The sequence below is a fragment of the Clinocottus analis genome, unplaced genomic scaffold (assembly GCF_023055335.1).
Source record: "Clinocottus analis isolate CAN_PGR_092001 unplaced genomic scaffold, fCliAna1.0.p SCAF_21, whole genome shotgun sequence".
Classification (NCBI taxonomy): Eukaryota; Metazoa; Chordata; class Actinopteri; order Perciformes; family Cottidae; genus Clinocottus; species Clinocottus analis.
The window spans coordinates 1,730,032-1,752,957 of NW_027175943.1; the positions used below are offsets into that span (position 1 = coordinate 1,730,032).

Sequence of the window (22,926 nt, forward strand, 5' to 3'; positions counted from 1 at the left end):
TTTCCTCTCAAAGCTCTGATCTTTACGCCGATGGAAAGCCGTGAAAAGAGAAACAAAACCTTCAATGAGCTTTTTCCAACGCGGTGGAAGACGCATCGCGGGGGCGGGATTATTTGTTTTTGACCCATTTTTCTTTTTTGTTGCAGCCTCGTTCGTCTCTTTTGATCAGTCAGAAGAGACGTGGTTCATTATCTAAGAATTAACTGGGACACTTAAAAGTAATGAACATGGACACAAGAACTGAGATAATCTTTCAATAATCTCTGATAAATGCCTATATATATATATATATATATATATATATATATATATATATGTATATATATATATATGTATATATATATATATGTATATATATATATATATATGTATATATATATATATATATATATATATATGTATATATATATGTGTGTGTGTGTATATATATATATAGATATAGATATATCTATATATATATATATAGATATCTATATATCTATATATATAGATATCTATATATCTATATATATAGATATCTATATATCTATATATATAGATATATATATATATATATATATATATATATATATATATATATATAGATAGATAGATAGCTATAAAAATATAATAAAAAATCATTTATTATATATAGATTGGAAGATTTTTGGAAGTTTTTTTTTCTTTCATATATATATATATATATATAAATATAATTAAAAAAATATAATAAAATATAATTAAAAAATCATTTATTATATATAGATTGGAAGATTTTTGGAAGTTTTTTTTTCTTTCATATATATATATATATATATATATATATATATATATATATATATATATATATATATATATATATAAATATAATTAAAAAAAATATAATAAAATATAATAAAAAAATAATTTATTATATATAGATTGGAAGATTTTATATATATATATATATATATATATATATATATATATATATATATATATATATATATATATATATATATATACGCTAACATGATTTTTTTTCTCCAAACTTTGCATTTCTTTTCTGTGAGAAAAGTCCACCAACACAACCTCCATGACCCAGATTAACATAATAATCCAGCGTCACCGCTGCAGCATCACAATGAGGCGTGTCGCTTCATACTTAGTTTTCTGATCAGCCACCCAGAACACATTGCAGCGCAGGTTTGTCAGGCGATCCGCTGTGGCATGCTGGGTAATGGCGGTCGCGCTCATGCGTGAATATTTGAAAATGAACGTTCAAAGACATGAAAGGATAAGTCACATTTGGCCAAATTAGGTTTCATTTTAGAGGAAGTTGGTGAACCTTAAAGGGCGTTTTTAATGTGTACAAATACACAAAGAGCATGTTGTGTTTCACTCGCTCCCATGAGCTTTCCTGCAGGGTTCACAGCATCGTGTCGCTGCGAGTAATCCTCTCTGGAGGAGACAAACCAGAGCGTCCAGAGTTTCAGGTTTATCTCACGAGGGATCTTTATCTACTGCTGAAGACGTTTAGTCCAGGTTTCATACCCGTGTCTGTGAGATGCTGCGCACACTTTGGCAAATATGAGTTATCGTGCATACAAGGGAGTTTATGTATTAGAAAAAACATAGTTTAAAGCTGCAGTAGTTAATATTATGTATTGAAACATGGATTACATGACAGGTGTTATGTTAAAGGAGTCGGTCATTGGATGAACACACAGAGAATTAGCACATTAGCTCAAAGAAATACCAAAACAAAACAGTTTATTTCATGTTTTTTTAATTATTATTATAAAACGTGTCTAAAAAAAAATATTTACAAAATGTTACAAAGGTTTTTTTTCAAATTTATACAATCCTTCACTTTTTAAGTCACTCAACACCTCCCTGGAAACGTTGTCTTAGCTTAAAAAATGGTTGTTGTTGATAATCACAACAATTCAGTTCTACTCTCATATTTATTTACATTGAAATAAGAGGACATTTGTGCTCTAAAATCCCTAAACTGTGAATAGTTTGACTATTTCTCTGTTACGTTTCTCCAACCAGCACACAGACGGCAATGACGAGAAGACAAAGTGGAGAGAAATGGATGACATTGACACCACCGTCAAATATACTGTCAATATCTAACCGATGCTCATTAATGGAGGGTTTAGTGACAATGGGGATTGTTTGGGTTTTAGTGGTTGTTGGGGCATTGGATGTACTGGGAGTTGTGGTTGTTGTGGTGGTAGTCTTGGTGGTGGAGGGGCTTTCTGGGGTCGTGGTTGTCGGGATGATGGGCGTTGTGGTAGTCTTGGTGGTAGAGGGGCTTCCTGTGGTCGTGGTAATAGTGGTGGTTGTTGTGGTGGTGGTAGGAATCATGGTGGTAGTCCTGGTTGTGGTGGTAGTGGCGCTGGTGGGTTGTGTATCTGAACAGGTGATATTTAAGTCCTTGTCCACTCCCGTGGAAGTGTGGGTCACAAAGCCCGGTTTGCTGCTGTCGGTGATGTCGGCGATCCATTTCTGGTACTCGGACACACGGGTGTAGACACCAGGAGTCATGGCCCGGGCGCAGCCTTTGCCAAAACTCACAACGCCACTCTGGATCCACACAAAGTCTTTTTTGGTCACGAGCGCTGACCCCGAGTCTCCCTGAGGAAAGAAATCGACAAACCATGAACATGCTAACGCTAACAAAACTGGAAAAAATAAAATGAATGTAAAACTAAGATTGTTAAATATGGGTAGAAAAAGACTAGTTAGTGCACATGTGCATGATCTGCAGATAATTCATGGGATATGAATTAGGATTTTAATAATATCTTCTGGATTTATAATTCGCCCCACGACTGAAATTGGAAAACAAAGTACATGTTTCAAGGGATGCTATTCTATAGCTTACCATGCAAGCATTACAACATAAAAAGACAAAGTGGTAATCACCTGACACGCATCCTTGCCTCCCTCTCTGAACCCAGCACAGATCATGTTATCAGTGAGCTCAGGATAGGCGCATCTGCACTCGTTGTTTCCAACGATTGGCACATTCACTTCCTGCAGGACGTCGGATCCGGAAAATGCATCTATCCAATGAGATTTCAAAAAGGCGAGATTCAATTTGGTGTGCAAACAACAGCATGCATCATGTCGTGATAGCGGTGTGCAGTCTGAGAGCTTACCAGCTTCGGTGAGACCGAACCCAGACACCCAGCTGTTCACCCCGGGGTGAAACGTGCTCCCTGCCGAGGCCAAGCAGACCGGTTGTATGTAGTCCGTGAACTCCACCGGGGCCGACAGCTTCAGGAGACAGATGTCGTTCTCGTTGGTCAGGAAGTCGTACGAAGGATGGCAAACGATCCTCTCGAGTCCCCGAGACACCTCGTTAACGTTTGGACCCGACTGGCTGAGCCGGCCCAGGAAGACCGTCGTCCTTAGGAGGTCATTTCTGGAAGACGATGAAGTAAAAAGAGTCAATTTAAGCAAATGTTTCACCTTCGGCATCCAAAGCACCAGCTGTTTGGTGCGTTTTGGTAACTCAAGCCCCATTGACACGTCGATGAAGCCTCGATGACCACAAACGATAGTCACGGAGTTCCACAGGGTTCTGTACTCGGCCCAATTTTATTCAGAAAACACTCCATGCATGATATTTACACCTGACTTGGATCCAATCCCAATGCATACCACTTACAGATGTCTAATAATACAGAGGAATCGCATATTTGAAACCATGACAAACGTGGACCACTGATCACCTCGGCTCCATGGACTCTATGCCCGAGCCACACACAACGACAAGAAATATACCGGTGAAACTACTGTGCTTATGCAAGCTGTCCCTGATTGATAACTACGTTGGGTACCATTGAAGTGATGTATCACAGACAAGTTATTCCTCACCTATTTATGCAGTGAGCAGCTGTCAAGACCCACTGATTGTCAATCAGGGACCCGGCACAGAAGGGACCGCCATCATTGTTTAAACTGACCAACCAGGGCCAACTTCCTGGAGACGCATTTTGACCTCCAACAATTCTGGTGTTTTTCACGGCCCGGCCACATGCTGAGAAGAGAAAGGAGCACAGAGGAGTTGAAACATGGAGCGTTGTGCAACGAGTCCGCTCCACGGCCGACGGGAGACAACACACGGTGGAATTTGAAGAACTTGTAATGTTGCTCTCGGACGCTCACCTGGCTGCTGCGAATGACATCCTGAAATAAAGAACAGAGAAAGAAAGAAATGATTAGGCAAAGAGATGATTTTGTAATCGTAATAGCTACACAATGGATGATGACAATGGAAGAAATGATTGATAAACATTCTTCCTAACAGAGATCTGGCTCCAATGTGGCATCCGAGATCACTCGACCTCGTACTCCTTCCACCCTTTCATCAACCAAACGTGTACCATTGTAAAGAAAAGCTTCTTACCGCTGGTTAAGAGGATGATCATCACGGTCGAACCACAGAGGAACTGGTAGAGAGTCATTTTAGCTGTGTCTCCTCCACTTCGTCCGCGCTGTTAAATAGCCGGTTCGCTAAACGTAGCTCCGCCCACGGTGTCCTACTTTCCACTAAACCGTCATCAATAGTTCTTCCCCCTTGATCGACATCCCAACGTAACATGACTCTGTTTTTTTAAGCTCCGCATGAGGTCAAACATGTTTGTCTTGGTGCTGGCTCGTAAGTAGCTAGACGCTAATTACGCGAAGGTATTTACTACCTGAAGAATGCGTTTACGGTATTATTGAGTAAGAGGTGGAATTTCCCACCAAAGGTTTTTAATTTCCTTGATCATTTCCTGTTCGTCCCACTTGTCAATGGGACCTTCAGAGCTAATGGATGGATATTTGTTCACTTAGTGAAAGAAGCTAGCAACCTTATACATTTACATTGCACATCGCCGGACTAAGTTATCTATCCAATGGTGGGCAGATGTACTTTGAGAACATTTTTCCACAACGTCAGGCCTTCGTTCCCTCTATCACCTCCATGAATGGCAAATGGCACTTAATTGTCTTTCCTAGCCGTAAAAAGAATCATTTCCTGTTAAACCCTAATTGAATCTGTCATTCTGGGTAGCAACTTTTTCGCATCGCGGAACCCAATCTGAAGTGGAGCCAAACTATCGCTCTGACCCACTTATCAAAAGTAGGGCATCGTGTCAACCAAACATCATCACCTGTCTGCGTTTGGCAAGCCTTGCCAAATGAGTCATTGTTTTTCCCAGAAACTCATAAAAATGAATTCAACACGGCGACTTCCGGCAACAGCACCGTAGGACGCTGAGGACAAACATTCGTAAGAAAGAAAAGTGCAAAAAAACATCACTAGCTATTAAAATACTGCTAAATACCCTATTTGTTAGCTCAGCTGTCAGCGCATACTTTCCATTAGATCATCAGCATCAAAATGTTGAACACACGAGTCGACATGTTTTAACTTGATGCCTTGTGCTTGTCTGCACCTCGCACATAGCCGCACATTGATATCTCGACCTCTTTGCTGATGAAGAATGCATTGAGCAAAGTATTTCAGCATGAGGGGAAATTCCATCATGTTGTTAATCAGATCTTTTATTTTAGTAAAAGTAGCAATATCACAGTGAAGAAAGACGATGTTGCAAGTAAAAGTCCAGCATGTACAGTGTAAACATATTGCCCTCAAAATATACTTTGAAGTACACCAAATACTCCTTGGAGTTGTTCAGATAAATTGGAGTTGATAGTGGATCATATCTCAAGAAATCTGTCTATTGGAGAGAAGTCAACAGAAGATCCAAAACCTATTCCTATTACTCAAGATGAGTGAGCATGTCAATGAAGGTAAATGTTATTTTGCATCAACAGTCGGCTTGTTTCAGTCTTTTATTTAAAAATAGATGTTTCTTTTTGTCTTATCTGGTATTTGCTTGTAAAACCAGAAGGGAGGGAGGGGCTTTAAAACTTAGTTGCCTCAGCCCGATGGGAAGGCTTATACTTTACAAAGTGGTTTGAGTTTCAAAATTATCCCCCAGCTGTGTGGAATTAATATACTAATATTCAAACATTCACTGTGAGTCTTCTCTGAGAGCTCAGGGGATTGGGTGGATTCTTCTTCACCTTTAACGGCGAGGATTCATCTGGTTATTCGCATTAAAAAACAACTCAATTTGAAATGGACTGGGAGATAAATGATTCATTTTTAAATAATGTCTCTGATCAAGAAGAAATCATAATAATTATTTGCATATTGCACACAAATAATATTGATAATAATGACGATGAAGATAATAACATTGTGCCACTTTCTCAGGCAGAGGCGTCAGAAAGTGGCACACTTGGTGTGAGAATGCAGCTCGACATATCAACAAACATTTTCCAACAAAACCAGACGCACAAGAAAAACTAATTGGACTAGAAGAATTCATTGTGGTTACGTGTGTGATGAAGCCTTTTGAAATGTGTTTCATGAAACTTGTTTGTGTGTTACAGGTGGCTCGCATCACCTATTTACTGGATTACATAATCACACAATCTGTCAACACACAGACACACAAACAGGTCAAGACGTTGAGATCGTCATGCAGAGGAAGAGTATGACTACGTGTCAGACTATGACTGCCAGCTTTGTGTGGCATACTGACAAATTTAAATAGACGTAGTTACTACACATCTATTAACTACACAAACTACACAAATACATCTGATGTATGCTGACAAATACTACTTGCATACTTGCCCATTGAATTATCGCACACTCTTTAACTATAAGGCACATGTAATGGAGACAGATGTCGTTGTCGTCGCTCGTGGAGTTGTATGAAGGATGGCAAACGATCCTCTCGAGTCCCCGAGACACTTCGTTAACGTTTGGACCCGACTGGCCCAGATAAACCGTCGGGTCAAAGAGTTCAAATCTAGAAGACAACGAGGTGAAAGAATACGTTTTAGTCAATGTTTCACCTCGAGCGTCCAGGCTACCATCTGTTCTGCAAATGAGGGAGTATTTGTACTTCACTGCTGGTCTGCGTGTGCATGATTTAGTTTTTCTTGGTTATTGTCCACCATGTTGTTAGTTGATACTGAGATCACATATAAAGCATGCTGACCCTGATGATTATATGAAGTACAAGTGAGGTAATGTTCAACGTGATTCTCGGCTCATGCTGTGATTGTCATCTTTTGTTGATAACAAACTGTTTCCAGAGTTTATCTAAGAAAACTTGCAACAGTTAATCCTCACCCTGATGTGAGGCAGTGAGCAGCTGTCAGCACCCACTCCGGGTTGATCAGTGACCCTCCACAGAAAACATTGCTATCACTGGATAAACTGGCCAACCAGGGCCAAGTTCCCGCAGACGCACTTACACCTCCAATAATCCTGGTGTTTCTTGGAGCCCGGCCACATACTGACCAGAGAAAAGAGAACAAAAAGGGAGTAAAACATGTGTTACGCAACAAACCGACAGCTGAATAGCTGAAAAATGGTGAAAGTTGAAGAATTAGTAACGGTCTTGGATCTTACCCGGCTGCACTGGATGACATCCTGAAATGTAGAATGAGAGGAAGAAATTATGTCCAATGGGTTCGCCAATGTGAAGCAGATGAAGTGCACTTTTTATTGTTGTTGTTACCATGTTAACATTTCATGTCTGTTTGACCCAACAGCCGGTTGGGAAAGCACAAACATGGTCGCGTTTGTTTGTTGGATGACATTTTACCTTCTTGTCTCTAAACTATCACACGATGCACTAAATATAAATAACATGAAGTAAACTAATTGGAATATTGACAAACAAAATTCTACATTACCATGTTACTAACGTGAAAGAACAAGAAAATCGAGTAATATTGTAAAGTAAAGGTTCTTACCCCGGGAAAAGAGGATGATCGTCACCACTGAACCAAACAGAAACTGGTAGACGGCCATTTGAACTGCGTCTGCTTCGCTTTGTCCACACTGTTAAATGTGGAATATGCAATGAACCATCCTTATGAGTTTTTATAAAGGAGGGAATTTGGACCGGTTTGATTTAGATCTTCCTCATGTCCTGGTAACTGATTGGTAGAGTTGGGCAAACGATTGCCGGAGCTTCAAAGCTCGTGTCGGTCGACTGAGCCGTCGCGCGTCGACTCCAAGTGTCGGGAGCTCGTATCAAGCGACAAACTGTCACGTGACTGATGACGTGCGAAGCTTTCGAATGTCAGGAAAGCGTCTCATTGGTTTGATACACGTGAAAGCACGTTGGCGCCGAACTGTGGCACACAATGCACACAATGTGGGTCCGGGATACAATGTCGCACAAAATACTGCCACTTTCACCATGGCCTTGTTCAGTCATCGCCACTCCGAATATTGTGTAAAATATTCCTGTAGAAGAATCTTGATATTGGTCAAAGTTGAATAACATAATGTGTTTTGCAAAAGAATAAATTTGGTATAAATTTGCAACACTGTGTTTTACCCAAACTTCTGCCTAAGTGGCTCCACCTGGTGGAGAAATGGAGCCGTTGCAAGTTCACGGAAGATAAGTTAATTGTTAAATGTCTGGATTAATAATGAAGAGACTCGCTCCACACAGTGCACAGGGATTTTAATTTACAGCGTTGATTGTTACATAATACCAAATGGTTAGTTCCACTCTTCTGAGTTAGAAACATGAATACAGAAGAAAATACAGTGTGGGATTAAAAACTCCCCAAAAAACACAAAAGGACAAATATGATGTTGTCTCGCTTGTTCTTAGTTTACGACGACACAGATTGTGTAACATTTATTTCAAACAAAGAGAAAGTTCCCAGTGAGAAGGTGTCGTTGTATAAATGTAACACAAGACTTTATCCGTCTTTTTGTGGCGCTCTCTTCGCCGTCCACAGGGCAACACACTTTCAGAACTCATCTAAAGACAATGAAAAAATATGTAATACACAAAGTTTAGGAGGTCAAAATCTAACATAATGATTGTTTTGAGGTGTGTCGACTTGTTCTGGCTGATGAGATTTCTTCTCAGGACTGTTTGTGTAATAAAATGTGAGACTCCCACATTCATGCAGCTTCTCTTCTTTAGGATTTATCTGCACAAATCTTCAAAAAACATCTATAAAATGTCCTCAATCAGCTACGTTCCCTTTTAGTTTCCAGGAAAAAAAAAAGTTTTTTAAAATTGCTGAATTCTTTCCACTTAATTCCTATTTGACAATTTTTGAGGCCTGCTTTTATAGCATCATGAACACAAACATGAATTTCCAAACATGAATCAGCTTGGTGAAATGTGTAATTTAGCCATTGGTTCACTCTCCAAAGACATACGGCGTCTGTTCCATCTGGAGAGATTATGTCATTGTCAAGTCGTAGTTACACACGGCATGATAAACTGGTTCTGGATTGTGCAACCGCGACGCAACCTGAGAGGAGCAAGGTACCAAAACCAGTCCAGCCTTCACTTCATGTGCACATTTACAGTACAGACAAAGAAGCAACACGAGAAAGAAGAACAAAAGAAGGTTGTTGGGTTGGTTTGTTGCCCGGAGTCTGTACGAAGAAGGAAGGAATGAAAAGTTGCAGGAGGAATAAGGATCGCACCAGATACCCATCACCCATCAAGCGTTGTGTGACATAAATGCACAACTGCACCAGTAAAAAGGTCATTTCTGATAAAAAAAAAAAAGACAATGCGACATTTTCTCAAACCTTTGCAAACATCGATCCAATCATCTGCGTTCAAGAGGAACGTAACTCTTACTTAGTTTTGCTGAGCTCCAGTGTGTCATGCAAAATGTGTACATTTAAACCCCTAACCCGATGGAAAAATTTGACAGAGACACTTGCGCTTTGAAACCTTGAGCCTTAAACTCCAACCAGCACATAGAGGGAAACGACGAGAAGACAGATTGAGCCGAAGTGCGAGAAAACAATCACATTTTCACCACTGTCAAATATGCTGCCGACATGCTTGTCAGTGGGGCCTACGTGTGGGCCTGTGGAGTGTGGTGAGGTTTTGGTGGGGTATGGCGAGGTTTTGGTGGGGTATGGCGAGGTTTTGGTGGGGTATGGCGAGGTTTCGGTGGGGTATGGCGAGGTTTTGGTGGGGTATGGCGAGGTTTTGGTGGGGTATGGCAAGGTTTTGGTGGGGTATGGTGAGGTTTTGGTGGGGTATGGTGAGGTTTCGGTGGGGTATGGTGAGGTTTCGGTGGGGTATGGCGAGAAATCGGTGGGAGTGGGAAATGGGTTGGTATTGGGAAACATGGTGGTAGTGGGGGTCATGTTGGGGGTCATGGTGGGAGTAGAACAGGTGATATTTGAGTCGCTGTCCACTCCAGAGGACGTGTAGGTAACAAAGCCTGGATTGCTGCTGCCGGTGACGTTGGTGATCCAGTCCTGGTACTCGGACACACGGGCGTAGACTCCAGGAATCATTGGCTTGGCGCAGCCATTGCCAAAACTCACAACTCCACTCTGGATCCACACTGAACCTTGTTTTGTCACCAGTGGTCCCCCCGAGTCTCTCTGTGGAAAGACATTGACAGTTGTTGGAGTAGGTGAGGGTATCTTCTCGTCTCGGAAGCACCCACCTTTCTGATGCGTTGAATCCTTCAATGCTGCTTGGTAGCTGTCAATCAATGATGTATTTAGCGTAGCGTAGCACAAAGACGGAAAACAAGGGGAAAGAAATGCACATCTGTTCTTCAGAAGTTACAGGAAACGTTAAACAACTGGGACAAACCATTAAAACTAAGGGAAGCTAATGCTAACACAACTGGATGAAGCTGACAACAATCTTAAGACTCACGGACATCAAGACACACGTATACATGATGTGAAGCTCATTTATGTAATATTGTTGATTTCTGGGATAGGAATTTTAACAATGGTTTGGCACCCATTTAAACGGATATAAAATCTGCCCCCGCTACTGAAATGACATAATACCCAGGATGCTAAACTGCAGTTTAGACTGCTTTCTGTCAAATAATTTCCTCAAGAAGGCATTGCATGATAACAAAGTGGTAATCACCTGACACGCATCCTTCCCTCCCCTTTTGAACCCAGCACAGATCATGTATTTAGTGAGCTCAGGATAGGTGCATCTGCACTCGTTGTTTCCAACGATTGGTACATCCACTTCCTGCAGGACGTCGGCTCCGAAAAATGCATCTATTCAGACACATCAAAAGAAGAGATTCAAATTGGTGTGCAAAAAAAACCAACATAGCACAACAGCATGCAACGTGTCGTGATAGCGGTGCGCAGTCTGAGAGCTTACCAGCTTCAGTGACACCAAACCCAGAGACCCAGCTGGTAACCCTGGAGTGGAACGTGCTCCCTGCCGAGGCCAAGCAGACCGGTTGTATGTAGTCCGTGAACTCCACCGGGGCCGACAGCTTCACGAGACAGATGTCGTTCTCGTTGCTCAGGAAGTCGTACGAAGGATGGCAAACGATCCTCTCGAGTCCCCGAGACACTTCGTTAACGTTTGGACCCGACTGGCTGAGCCGGCCCAGGAAAACCGTCGTGGTGAGGAGGTCACTTTAAGACGACGACGACGTAAAGGAATACGTTTTAGTTATGTACGTTTTTGTGATTGTTTCTATTAAAAAAGCTGACAAACAATTGACAAAATTGACGTGAGAAAACAACAGTTAATCCTCACCCTGATGTGAGGCAGTGAGCAGCTGTCAGCACCCACTCCGGGTTGATCAGTGACCCTCCACAGAAAACATTGCTGTCACTGGATAAACTGGCCAACCAGGGCCAAGTTCCCGCAGACGCACTTACACCTCCAATAATCCTGGTGTTTTTTGGAGCCCGGCCACATACTGACCAGAGAAAAGAGAACAAAAAGGGAGTAAAACATGTGTTACGCAACCAACCGACAGCTGAATAGCTGAAAAATGGTGAAAGTTGACGAACTACTCATGCTCTTGGATCTTACCCGGCTGCACTGAATGACATCCTGAAATGTAGAATGAGAGGAAGAAATTAAGCAAACCTCTTCAGGATGAAGCGGATGCATTTACCAAACACAAAACACACCATCATGAAAGCAGAAATTGCCAATTCAAAACCGTTTTGGACAAATCTGACCCGGCAGGTGATTTCTTGACGGTCTAACCAGTTCATTTTGTCACGTTTTGCCAAATTACGCCAGTGAACAATGAGCACAAACCATCAGAAATCTCTGGGATGTAACTTGCTGAACAGGAACTAGTTCAACACTCAGTGTCAGGTTTTACATTTTAACGGATGAAACTTTTTAGCGGATGAAACATTTTGCTCTGTAATTTGAAGGAACAAATGAAAGATCAGCCGACACGTTCTGTCACTGTGACCCTGTGAAGGGGAACCTTCTCAATCTCATACAGAAAACTGGGTAAAAGCGATTTTAAATGGACAAAGTGCTCATCACGTTGAAGAACATTGCTATGTTGTCATGAAATGGTTTCAGGACTAACCAAATGGATAAATGACTAAATATACGCATTTAAAGACTGTCACATCACCTTTAGTTGGGAAGCGTGATAGTCGTGTACTCCTTCAACCCTTTATCAACCAAAAAACCCCCAGAAATATTGGGAAATAAAGTTTCTTACCCCTGGATAAGAGGATGATCATCACAGCTGAACCACACAGGAACTCGTAGATGGCCATTTTCACTGTCTCTCCTGCACTTTGTTCACATCGTTAAATACCCTTTTCTGAACACGCAGCTCCACCCACAGTGTCGTACTTTCCAGTAAGCTATTGTCATAAGTCCTGACCCCTCACCAACTTCTCTACACAATAGAATTCCTGCTTTAAGGAGCGATCCATAGGGCCATGCGATAAAGCATCAAGTCAAACGTGTTCGTCTTGCCTGTCCATGTCTGCAGCCTGCACACTAAAGACCCACAACCATTTAGAGAAGAATGCCGTTAACACAATGTGACGCAAAAGGTGGAATTCCCCACATAAGTCGTACACTTTCTTAAAAGCATTCACATTACTCTCTACTTGCAATTGGGAACTTAAAATACATGGGATGAATATTAGTTTAGTTAAAGAAAGAGGCGAGCAGCTTCAGCCGTGTACATTTTCATGGGTGTGTCACGCTATTCAGATTCTCAAGGGGATGAAGCAACAAGACATCAGATCTCCGGTCTTTGTCTGTAGACTTTGACACTGAAGGGAGATGGAGACGAGGATACCAACTCAACTGAGACAGAGGGAGAGATGGGAAGAATGTGATTTTTGAACAAACTGTTATGAAGCAACAATAACCCAAGATGCAGAGATCATCTCAGGACAACCGCTAAATACAAAATGACCACGACTCGTCTTCCTCCAGCGCATTGGCTCGGACCGCTTCATGCTCAAAATCAGTCTCCATTTTGATCTTAACTATTTCCCTGGAAAGATCTGTGGCTCCGATTCCCGCAAAGGGTCTGAACACGGCCACCTCCAAACTTCCATTGTGATCTCATCTTGACATTTCTATAGTTTCGCGACGGCGTCTGGAAAGGTTGCGAGTCACTGTCACCAAATCTGTCAACAGACTGACAAACAAACATGTGAAGTATGTGCTGGTTCCACCAAAGACAGAAGAAAGTTGAACAAAATGAGGTTGTTGTTTTGGCCCCTCGCTCGGCATCTGTGTGAAGAATGAAGTGTTGAATAGAGTTGTGAAAGGATGAAACCGGTTACGCCCATCAAGCGGTGCGTGACGTTGAGATCCTCATGCAGAGTATGGATGTGCAGTGAAAAGCTCAACTGACATTTGTAAATCAATTTAGTTGGTGGAAGGACACATAGAGCTCCTTAAAACTACACAAATGCATTTAATGTATATTTCTTTTTAAAATGGAGCATCCAAATGTCGATGAAAAGCACTTTTTTTTCTGAAAATGGCAAAAATACATCAAGATTAATGTCTAAAAAGCCATAGAAGCTTAAAGTAATGTTTTATATGTGCACTTATTGTCTGTTACATAGATGGCAAATATCAATTCAAAGAGTAACTCAACATAAAATTGATAATTTGATGATTTTATTATAAAAACAATACATTTTTTTACAAAAATCCAAACCTCATCAAGTCCACAACATGATTGACTTCATTGGAGCAAACAATATAAATTAAAGTGACTGATCTCCAGTCGTGCTTTTAGGTATTTACATATTTACATGGAAGAAGGCAGCTCATTATGAAACACAGTAAAACGCTTTCAGACATTTAAACGTTATGTTTCTCCAACCAGCACATAGAGGGAAACAACTAGAAGACAGAGTAAGGTGAAGTGGGAGAAATGCATCACATTTACACCACTGTCAAATATACTGGCATATAGACTGTCAATGGACTTATGGTCTTTATGGGGCCACCTGGCGCTTAATGGAGTCGATGGGGTTGTTTTGGTTGTGAGGTCTTTGTGGGTTTTGCATGCGGTGGTCTTGGTTTTGGTCTTGGTGGTATTGGCGGTCGCGGGAGTCGTAGTTGGGGTTGCGGTGGTCGCGGGAGTCATGGTGGTTGTTTTCGTTGCGAGGTCTTTGTGGGTTTTGCATGCGGTGGTCTTTGTTTTGGTCGTGGGAGTCGTAGTTGGGGTTGCGGTGGTGGTCTTGGACGTCACGGCACGGGTAGTTGGGGTTGCGGTGGTGGTCTTGGACGTCACGGCACGGGTCGTTGGGGTTGCGGTGGTGGTCTTGGAGGTCACAACACGGGTCGTTGGGGTTGCGGTGGTGGTCTTGGAGGTCACGGCACGGGTCGTTGGGGTCATGGTGGGAGTAGAACAGGTGAAATTTAAGTCGCTGTCCACGCCGGAGGACGTGTAGGTAACGAAGCCTGGATTGCTGCTGCCAGTCATGTTGTTGATCCAGTCCTGGTACTCGGACACACGGGTGTAGACTCCAGGAGTCATGGGCTGGCCGCAGCCGTCGCCAAAACTCACAATGCCACTCTGGATCCACATGAAACCTTTTTTTGTCACCAGTGCTGACCCCGAGTCTCCCTGTGGAAAGACATAGACAGTTGTTGGAGTAGGTGAGGGCATCTTCTCGTCTCGGAGGTACACACAAAGACCGGAAGCAGGGGGGAACGCACAAACACAAGTTGTGTTGTTCTGTCACTGCCAGAGTTTTAGGAAATGTTATAGAAGAAGAGTCAACTAAACTGGAACAATCCATTAAAGCTAAAGGAAGCTAATGCTAACATAACTGGATGAAACTAACAGTTGGAAGACGCAAGTTTGACTGACATTAATACATATTTTTGTTTGGGTAGACAAACTAGTAAACAATTAATTTATGCAATATTGCAGATTTCTGGGAAAGGAAGTACATATTTCCCGGGATAATCAACTGCAGTTTACCCTGTTTTGTGTCAATTAAGTTCTTCAAGAAGGCAGTACATGATAAAAAAACTGAAAGTGGTATTCACCTTGCACGCATCCTTCCCTCCCTGTTTGAAGCCAGCACAGATCATTGTGTCTTTGATGAAAGAATAGGTGCATTTACACTCGTTGTTTCCAACGATTGGTAGATTCAATTCCTGCAGCATGTCGGCTCCGGAAGATGAATCTATTCAGATATTTAAAAAAAAAGGTGATATTCAAATTAGTGTGCATAAAAAACAAACAGACAAAGCACATTAAGCATCATTTTGTGATAACGGTGTGCAGTCTGTGAGCTTACCAGCTTGAGTGTTACCGAACCCAGTGACCCAGCTGCTAACCCCGGCGTGGAACGTGCTCCCGGCCGCGGCCAAGCAGACCGGTTGTATGTAGTCGGTGAACGCCACCGGGACCGACAGCTTCAGGAGACAGATGTCGTTCTCGTTGGTCAGGGAGTTGTACGAAGGATGCCGAACGATCTTTTCAAGCGTCACCGACACTTCGTCGAAGTTCAGACCCGACTGGCTCTGGCGGCCCAGGAAAACCGTCGTGGTACGGATGTCACTTCTAGAAGACAGTGAAGGAAAATAATTTGTTTTAGTACCTTTTTTCTCACCTTTAGCATCCAGACTACCGTCTCAGTTCGACCCATGAGGGAGTATTCGTACTTCAGCAACGCTGCTGGTCCACATGCATGATTTTTTTTTGTTTTTCATGACGATATTAAACGCATTTTGTCAGTTGATGTCAAGTCAAAGTAACCTCACCCAGTTAGGCAGTGAGCAGCCGTCAGCACCCACTGATTGTGAATTAGGGACCCGGCGCAGAAGGGACGGTCTTCACTGTTTAAACTGACCATCCAGGGCCAACTTCCTGGAGACGCAGTTTGACCGCCAATGATCCTGGTGTTCATTGGAGCCCGGCCACACGCTGACAAGAGAAAAGAGAAGGAAAAAAGAGAGTAAAACACGGAGTACTGTGCAACAAGTCGGCTAAATGGCCGACAAATGGTGAAAGTTGAAGAACGAGAGTTGTTGCTGTTGGACGCTTACCTGGCTGCTGTGAATGACATCCTGAAATGTAAGAAGAGAGAATAAGTTACAACATCTTCAGGGTGAGGCGTCTGAATCTGTGCATTCCCGCAACACAAACCTAAGAGACTATCGTTGGCGGAAAGAACCATTTCAAAACCGTTTTGGAAAAAGCTGACCCAACAGCCGATTGGTTAAGGCAACATGGGCGCTATGCCCTGAGCGGCGAGTCTCAGGTTCAAGTCCCAGTTAGCTGCTTGTCATGCCCATGCTTCCTTTCTCTCTCCACTATCAAGATCCTCCGACCAGTTCATTTAAAAGTCCAGGCTCCAGATTATTGTAATTGCTCAGTTTGTAATAATTATATGTACTCTTGCCAAACCACTACCCTGATCCAATTTGGTTAATTATTACGTGATGTTTACCCTGGCATTCCTTGTTAATAATAACTCTAGAGAACAATGAGCACCAACTTGATGAGACATCTTTTCACTAACTTGCTAACCAACATTACTGGCTTGTGTTAATTGCTCTCTTTAATTGTCATAGTTTAAAAATAGAGAAACAGAAAAGACAGGATGGGTTTTCCAAATGAAGCACAAAGACTATCAGTGAATTTGTGTTTCAGAATAATCAATATTTGCTTAAAAGAGAATCTTAAAAAAGGACCCGAGTTCGTCGTGGTTTACAAGATTAAGATGAACTTGTGGCAGGTGCACCACAGGGCGGATTACCGGGACCCTCACACCAATTTAAGAAGCATGATAGTCTGGTATTCTTTCCACCCTTTATCAACCAAAACATTTGTAATATTGAAGAAAGTTTCTTACCTCCGGACAAGAGAATCATCATCGCGATTGAAGCGCACACAAACTGGTAGAGAGCCATTTTTACCTGTGCCTCCAACACTTCGTCAACGCTGTTAAATACCCTATTTCTTACACCTAGCTCCGCCCACTGTGTCGTACTTTACAATAAATCATCATCAAGAACTCTTGGCCCTGGACAACATAATTCCTGCGTTGAGAAGCTCTAAGTGAGGCAATTATAAAAGATCATCGAGTCAAACGTGTTTGTCAGCTGCTTGCACGGAGCTACGCACTAATTACAGCGTCTTGTTAGGGACGAATGCAGTTACCGTAAAATTAAGTAAGGTGGAATTACCCACGTAGGTCATACTGCGTGTCATTGAAAACAATAATACATTGGGTGAATATTGGTTTGATTAATAAGAGCTAACAGCTTTATATATATGTACGTTTTCATGTCTCTATCACACTATTTAGTGGTCGAAGAAGTTCTCAGATCTAAAGCAAAAGTCAAAATGTGCACCGCAAGTACTGGTGTTAAAATATTCTATTTGCCGGTCTGCATAATGCTAAGCTACGCGAGCATCTACGGTCTGGATGGAGCTCATCAGCGGCTGCAGAGGGGGGATGGCGGCGACGTCTTATTCGATTGGTCCGGAGCGGAGAAAGCAGGATGACGTCGTCTGGATCACGGCTAACTGTGAGACTGGTTAGCTAACGTAGATTGGAGGGCGGGAGGCCCGGGGCTTCCTGTTCATCTGAGGGAGTGCTGCCATCTTGGAATCCGACGTCCTCCGAGTTAACACCAATGCTAGGCTACAAAGGGTAAGCTAAAATGTCTGCGTCGCATCTGGTTTCGAGCTGAAATCGCTCTCAATCAATCCCCCTGCTTTCCATGTGTGTGTCCCCTGATTGTTCATTCCCTGCACATGCGTTCAACCACCTGCCCCTGGGTTTTGCCCCTGGAAACCCCACACAAATACCTGCTTTTCCAGATTGTCTTTGTCCGCTGAAGTGTGTTCATCGTTCTCCAGCAACAAGTTATGTTTTGTATGCAGGTTTTGACACTCAAACTATATTTTAAACATTCCCTTTAAGTGTTATCAGAGAGCACGGGCCAATACTTTTTGTCATCTCTTTATATGCTAACTAGCCGAGCTTGTTTTCAACATTACATTCAACGCGTCATTGTTTCTGTGTAAGCAGAGGTAACGTCACCCTTGACCTCATTTAATGACGCATTACTTTCTGGGATAATGCTGCAAATTAAGCTTCACTTGAAGCTTGATTACGATGCATCTTACTGGGTCTTCTGAGAAATAATGGCCTAATTTTGCTTATTGTTTCCAGTGCAGTATTTAGTCTTCTGGTTTTGAGGTGAATTTTCTTTGTTACAGAGAAACCAACTGTGATTTGTAAAGGAGACGTAAAAACAGCTCTTCTCCGCAGCCTTTTATTCCTCTATCCAAGTTATTTTTCTTCAGATAACTTGTGTTTCTAGCTATTTAATTGACAAACAGAAGTTGCTCGACTGCCTCTGCAGATCTCAAAGTGTTGAGAGCAGTGCACCTTTTGTTTTCATTGTCTCGTCCGCTGCCTAAAGTCGACTCAAAGTATTACATAACTTTTGTTGAGACGCCTACAGGTGTGTCTGGCTGACGACATTTCTTCTCAGGACTTTGTGCGTATAATCAAATTCCTGACTCGCTCATTAATTTGTTTTCTTAAGGCGACTTCTCCTTCACCTTTTAAGGACTGCAAATCTTAAAAACATCATTAGTTGATTTTTTTCTTCTCCTTTAAATTCAATTTGACAACTAGTCAAATCCGCTTGAACGTACATATAAATTTGCAACATGAATTAATTTGGTAATGTGTAATTTAGTCATTTGTTTACGATCTGAAGGCGTCTGTTCTATCTGTCGCTTTCATCATTGTTAAGTCATAATATCACACAGCAGATCAACTGGTTGCGCAACCTGAGAGGAGTTTATAACAGGAAACATCTCGTTTGATTTACTTTTCATTATGTCAAGTGTCTGACGCATCATACCATGATTTGTCTTTTTATAAATACAGGAAGTAAAGTAATAAATGTGCAATTTTGGGTTAAATAAACTATCCTGTGCATGAAAGCTGTGACACATGGAGCTACTTTGCAGTCGTTTTTATTTCCGACAAAGTCTGACATTGAACTTCTGATTCCTTCTTGAGTCCTCGGCAGTAGCCGGCAGCTCCTCTGGCGTCTCATGTCCCGAAGAAGACTGCTGCAATTATGATATCAGCTGAATGCAAAAGGAGGAATTTGTTTGTTTACACCCTCCTAAAGCAGAAAAATAAGAGACAATCTTGCTCCGAACACGCCGTCATACTTCATTGTAATCTCAAGCGAACATTTGTAAAGTTTCGCGCCTGCAACGCAAAAAGTTACGAGCCGCGGTTACATAATCTGTGTTGTATTTCCTGGTACGGTGAGCACGTCAAGGAAGCACATACCTCAATAACAATAACTGCGGCTTATAATTATAATGCACACTGCAGCTCCACCCACAGCTGCTATTTATTTAAGCTTTGCAACTACAGATCTGCTGCTGCTGCATGTTGTAATCCTGTTAGGAAGCGAGACACCCAGACCATCCTTGACTCCTTGTGGTCGTACAAAATGTACAAACCGAAGACGCAAGAAAGTGAGGGTTAAAAATCTGTTTTTTTGTGTTGGACCGCTTTGGCGGTATCTGTCTGGACGATCTGAAATGTTGCCGAGCGCTGTGAAGGAATGAGGACGAGCGACGCCCGTCGAGCGCTCCGTGACGGTAAACCTGTCGTGCAGAAGAAGAGCGTGAAAGTGCCGGTGAACAGATCCCTGCTGCCTTTATGAGGCACGCCAGAGTCCAGATAATGTGTGACACGCATGTAGGGCTCCTGGGAACTGAGAAAAAGTCATTTTTTATCCGATAGTCCATTTAATGTCTAGGTTTTCTTTATATATATGGTCGAGTATAAAGGTCAGCGTCAACGATGAAGGGATGAATGTAAATGCCCCCGAGTGCCAAGATGGACAGAGGTTCGGCGAACGCAAAGGGAGCGATGTTAATTAGCGGTAAGATTTGATTGACAGGTGGAGGAAAGTGACGAGACCGCTCTAAAATCCCACCGGTGCACTTGTTAGTGTTGGAGGCTAGGCTACGCTAGGCTAGGCTACGCTAGGCTTGTCCCAAACTGTATCTCTGCAACCACAAGGTCCGTTTGAATCATGTTGGCGTTAAACTAAAATAACACTTGTGAGATATTGTTCAGATGTTTTAATACCTCTCTGTATGTTACTGGTGAAGAGTAAATGAGGGACCTGTCACGCTAAGTAATACCCGGCAGAATTAAAACGTCAGTCGCCTATAAATCAATCATCAAAGCAGAGTAGCAGCCTTTCCTTCACGAGGTGATAATAATATGCATTTGCTGCTAATTTTGCTCCTCGCCGTGACAAAGACGTCAAGCGGAGCGTCCGCCGTGCCGCCGTCACCGCGGCCAAGTTTCTAACGCTCACAACTGCCAGGTCTTCATTAGTCGGCACCTTCGGGTAGACATCAATCAGCCCGCGGTGCCGGTGAGTCACCGCCTCTTCCACTGGCAACGGCATCGTCGCGCCTGAGTCATCTCCCCAATGCAAACGCTCTCTTTGCTGGTCAGTAAACAAGGAAATCATACATCGTTTGAGCTGTTGCTCAGTTCTCCTCGGAGGATCTGGACCATGACGGGAAGAAAACTGACCAGGAAGTAGATGCGAGCTGATGGCGTCACGGAAGTCAACAAAAAGCTGAACTGCAACTGTCCAGAGACCTTAAAGTGCTAAAATGTACAAGGTTGATGCATGGACAATTTACACAATATCAGCGTATACTTCATATATATTGTGGCCTTGTGCACACACACACACACACACACAAAGTTGGCACATTAAACCAATTATATTCTTTGGGACTCAAATCTAAATCGATTTCCACCACATTCAAATATGAAGCTACCTACGGACAATATATAATACACAATATACATACACTTTATATATATATATATATATATATATATATATATATATATTGGGAAAAACAGTCTAGTGGTCCTCATAAGTTGCACCAAAAGCCAGAGAAAAGTCTCAATAAAACAACTCGGGGCCTTCTTCTTCTTCTTCTTCTTCTTCTTCTTCTTCTTCTTCTTCTTCTTCCTCTCAGCAGAGCTCCGCCTCCTTTGCTGCTCCTCTATATTAACACACTTCACTTCTTCCACAATCCCAGAAATAAACCCTGGGTAAGGTAATATAAATCACTTGAAGTGCAGCTTGAGCTGGAGTCCACCCACTGCATCATTTTGAAAAAATACCCCTTCAAAAAAAATGGGCAAAGGACTGAAAATATGAAACCGCGGCTCGTTGCAGCGTTGACGGATAATAGTCTCGTCCCGGATCCGACTCTTCAGGCGACATTTTAATTTATTTGTTGGCTGTTTTCCGTATTTTACATCACAAATTTTCCCAAATTGCTTCCTGTTAAGACGGAATTAAGACAGGAAATTGACACCTGTTGCTTAAAAATAAGGAGTAACTTATTGTTGGATGTCAGGATGAGGCTAAATACACAGAAGTATTTAGCAAAAAATAAGTGTGTGTGTGTGTATACACACGATACACCCAATGTTGGCACATTAAAGCAATTAAATTCTTTGGGACTAATAAGATGGATCTAAATAAATTCCCACATATACATATATACGTTTATATATATATATATATATATATATATATATATATATATATTGGGAAAGCAACAACCCAGTGATCCTCAATAAGTCGCACCAGAAGACAGAGGAAGTCACAATAAAAGTATTCGGAGCCTTTTTGGGCTCCTGCTGATGAAGACCCAACATTTCCTGATTTGCAGCTTCAAGCTTCAAAATAAAAGCTTTTCGACCACAAACTACCGGAATAACTTTCAGGCAAATGTCGAGCAGCGAATTGAGGAAGCTTCCTCCTTTTCCTCAGCGCGACGAGTCGACTAAACCAGCGAGGAGGAAGAGGAGGAAGAGGAGGAAGCGGAGGAAGCGGAACAAACCCATGAATTTACAGAAATGAAAGCGCGTGACCGCGGCTGTGTTCTAACACAACTCCCCCTATTGAACTATAGACGTTTAAATAATCCCTTCAAACTTCTCCGCCTCAATCTCCGCGTCCCTTCGCTCTCTCTCTCCCGTTGCACTTCATACCCGATGATCTGCTTTCTCTTCCGAGGTAATGTGATGGAAAATGCACGGCTGCCGCTGCCGGCTCATTTATCTCTCCGCTCGTACATTTTTCTGCTCGATATATCGACGGCGTCTTTACCCGGCGAACCGCCGCCCGGCTGATAATCTTCAGGCTAACACTTGTATTCAGAGTTGTGTGTGTGTGTGTGTGTGTGTGTGTGTGTGTGTGTGTGTGTGTGTGTGTGTGGGGTTCATCTCTTGGCATCTGATTGCTTTTTTCCTCGCGAAATATGAAAATTTATGCGTCAGGAAGCGACAGCCAGAATGAGCCGCTTGTGTGTTTGTGAGTCAGAGAACGCGTGAACACATCCATATTGATGCAGGTGAAGAGAGACGTGTGTGTGTGTGTGTGTGTGTGTGTGTGTGTCCAATACTGACAAAGGCTGGAGTCCCTTAACTTTGTGTGTTTGTTTCTAGCTTCTTACCAACAAAGTGTTGGTTGTTTTTTTTAATCAAACATGTTTTTAAATCGAGACGACAGATCTTCTCCAAAC

At 42.3% G+C, this 22,926-nt stretch overlaps 3 protein-coding genes across 3 annotated transcripts; all 3 read right to left on the minus strand.

Annotated features, from left to right (window-relative positions):
* Positions 1-1,387: 1,387 nt before the first annotated feature.
* On the minus strand, positions 1,388-4,442 carry LOC137792550 (trypsin II-P29-like). Its single transcript, XM_068588282.1, has 7 exons — positions 4,385-4,442; positions 4,144-4,164; positions 3,853-4,015; positions 3,132-3,397; positions 2,896-3,035; positions 2,178-2,604; positions 1,388-1,419 (listed from the first exon to the last, which is right to left on the minus strand). The coding sequence occupies exons 1-7, from the start codon at positions 4,440-4,442 to the stop codon at positions 1,388-1,390; spliced, it is 1,107 nt and encodes a 368-aa protein (XP_068444383.1).
* Positions 4,443-9,781: 5,339 nt separating this feature from the next.
* Positions 9,782-12,583, minus strand: LOC137792552 (serine protease 27-like). The gene is made up of 7 exons (XM_068588283.1): positions 12,526-12,583; positions 11,868-11,888; positions 11,586-11,751; positions 11,199-11,461; positions 10,950-11,089; positions 10,171-10,441; positions 9,782-9,906 (listed from the first exon to the last, which is right to left on the minus strand). The coding sequence occupies exons 1-7, from the start codon at positions 12,581-12,583 to the stop codon at positions 9,782-9,784; spliced, it is 1,044 nt and encodes a 347-aa protein (XP_068444384.1).
* A 1,420-nt stretch (positions 12,584-14,003) lies between these two features.
* LOC137792135 (serine protease 27-like) lies at positions 14,004-17,216 on the minus strand. The gene is made up of 6 exons (XM_068587630.1): positions 17,159-17,216; positions 16,350-16,370; positions 16,065-16,227; positions 15,599-15,864; positions 15,345-15,484; positions 14,004-14,916 (listed from the first exon to the last, which is right to left on the minus strand). The coding sequence occupies exons 1-6, from the start codon at positions 17,214-17,216 to the stop codon at positions 14,152-14,154; spliced, it is 1,413 nt and encodes a 470-aa protein (XP_068443731.1). The 3' UTR covers positions 14,004-14,151.
* Positions 17,217-22,926: the final 5,710 nt, after the last annotated feature.

What these genes read in the sequence shown, in the direction of transcription:
- LOC137792550 (XM_068588282.1), bottom strand. Translation starts at nt 4,442, where the DNA reads ATGACTCTCTACCAGTTCCTCTGTGGTTCGACCGTGATGATCATCCTC. An exon ending in GCTGCTCACTGCATAAATAG is followed by an intron (nt 3,398 to 3,852) that starts GTGAGGAATAAC and finishes ATCGTCTTCCAG; the next exon opens with AAATGACCTCCTAAGGACGA. An exon ending in GAGGCAAGGATGCGTGTCAG is followed by an intron (nt 2,605 to 2,895) that starts GTGATTACCACT and finishes TTCTTTCCTCAG; the next exon opens with GGAGACTCGGGGTCAGCGCT.
- LOC137792552 (XM_068588283.1), bottom strand. Translation starts at nt 12,583, where the DNA reads ATGGCCATCTACGAGTTCCTGTGTGGTTCAGCTGTGATGATCATCCTC. An exon ending in GAGGGAAGGATGCGTGTCAG is followed by an intron (nt 10,442 to 10,949) that starts GTGATTACCACT and finishes GTCTTTCCACAG; the next exon opens with AGAGACTCGGGGGGACCACT. An exon ending in CACTACCACCATGTTTCCCA is followed by an intron (nt 9,907 to 10,170) that starts ATACCAACCCAT and finishes CCACAGGCCCAC; the next exon opens with ACGTAGGCCCCACTGACAAG.
- LOC137792135 (XM_068587630.1), bottom strand. Translation starts at nt 17,216, where the DNA reads ATGGCTCTCTACCAGTTTGTGTGCGCTTCAATCGCGATGATGATTCTC. An exon ending in GTTCGGTAACACTCAAGCTG is followed by an intron (nt 15,485 to 15,598) that starts GTAAGCTCACAG and finishes ATATCTGAATAG; the next exon opens with ATTCATCTTCCGGAGCCGAC. An exon ending in GAGGGAAGGATGCGTGCAAG is followed by an intron (nt 14,917 to 15,344) that starts GTGAATACCACT and finishes GTCTTTCCACAG; the next exon opens with GGAGACTCGGGGTCAGCACT.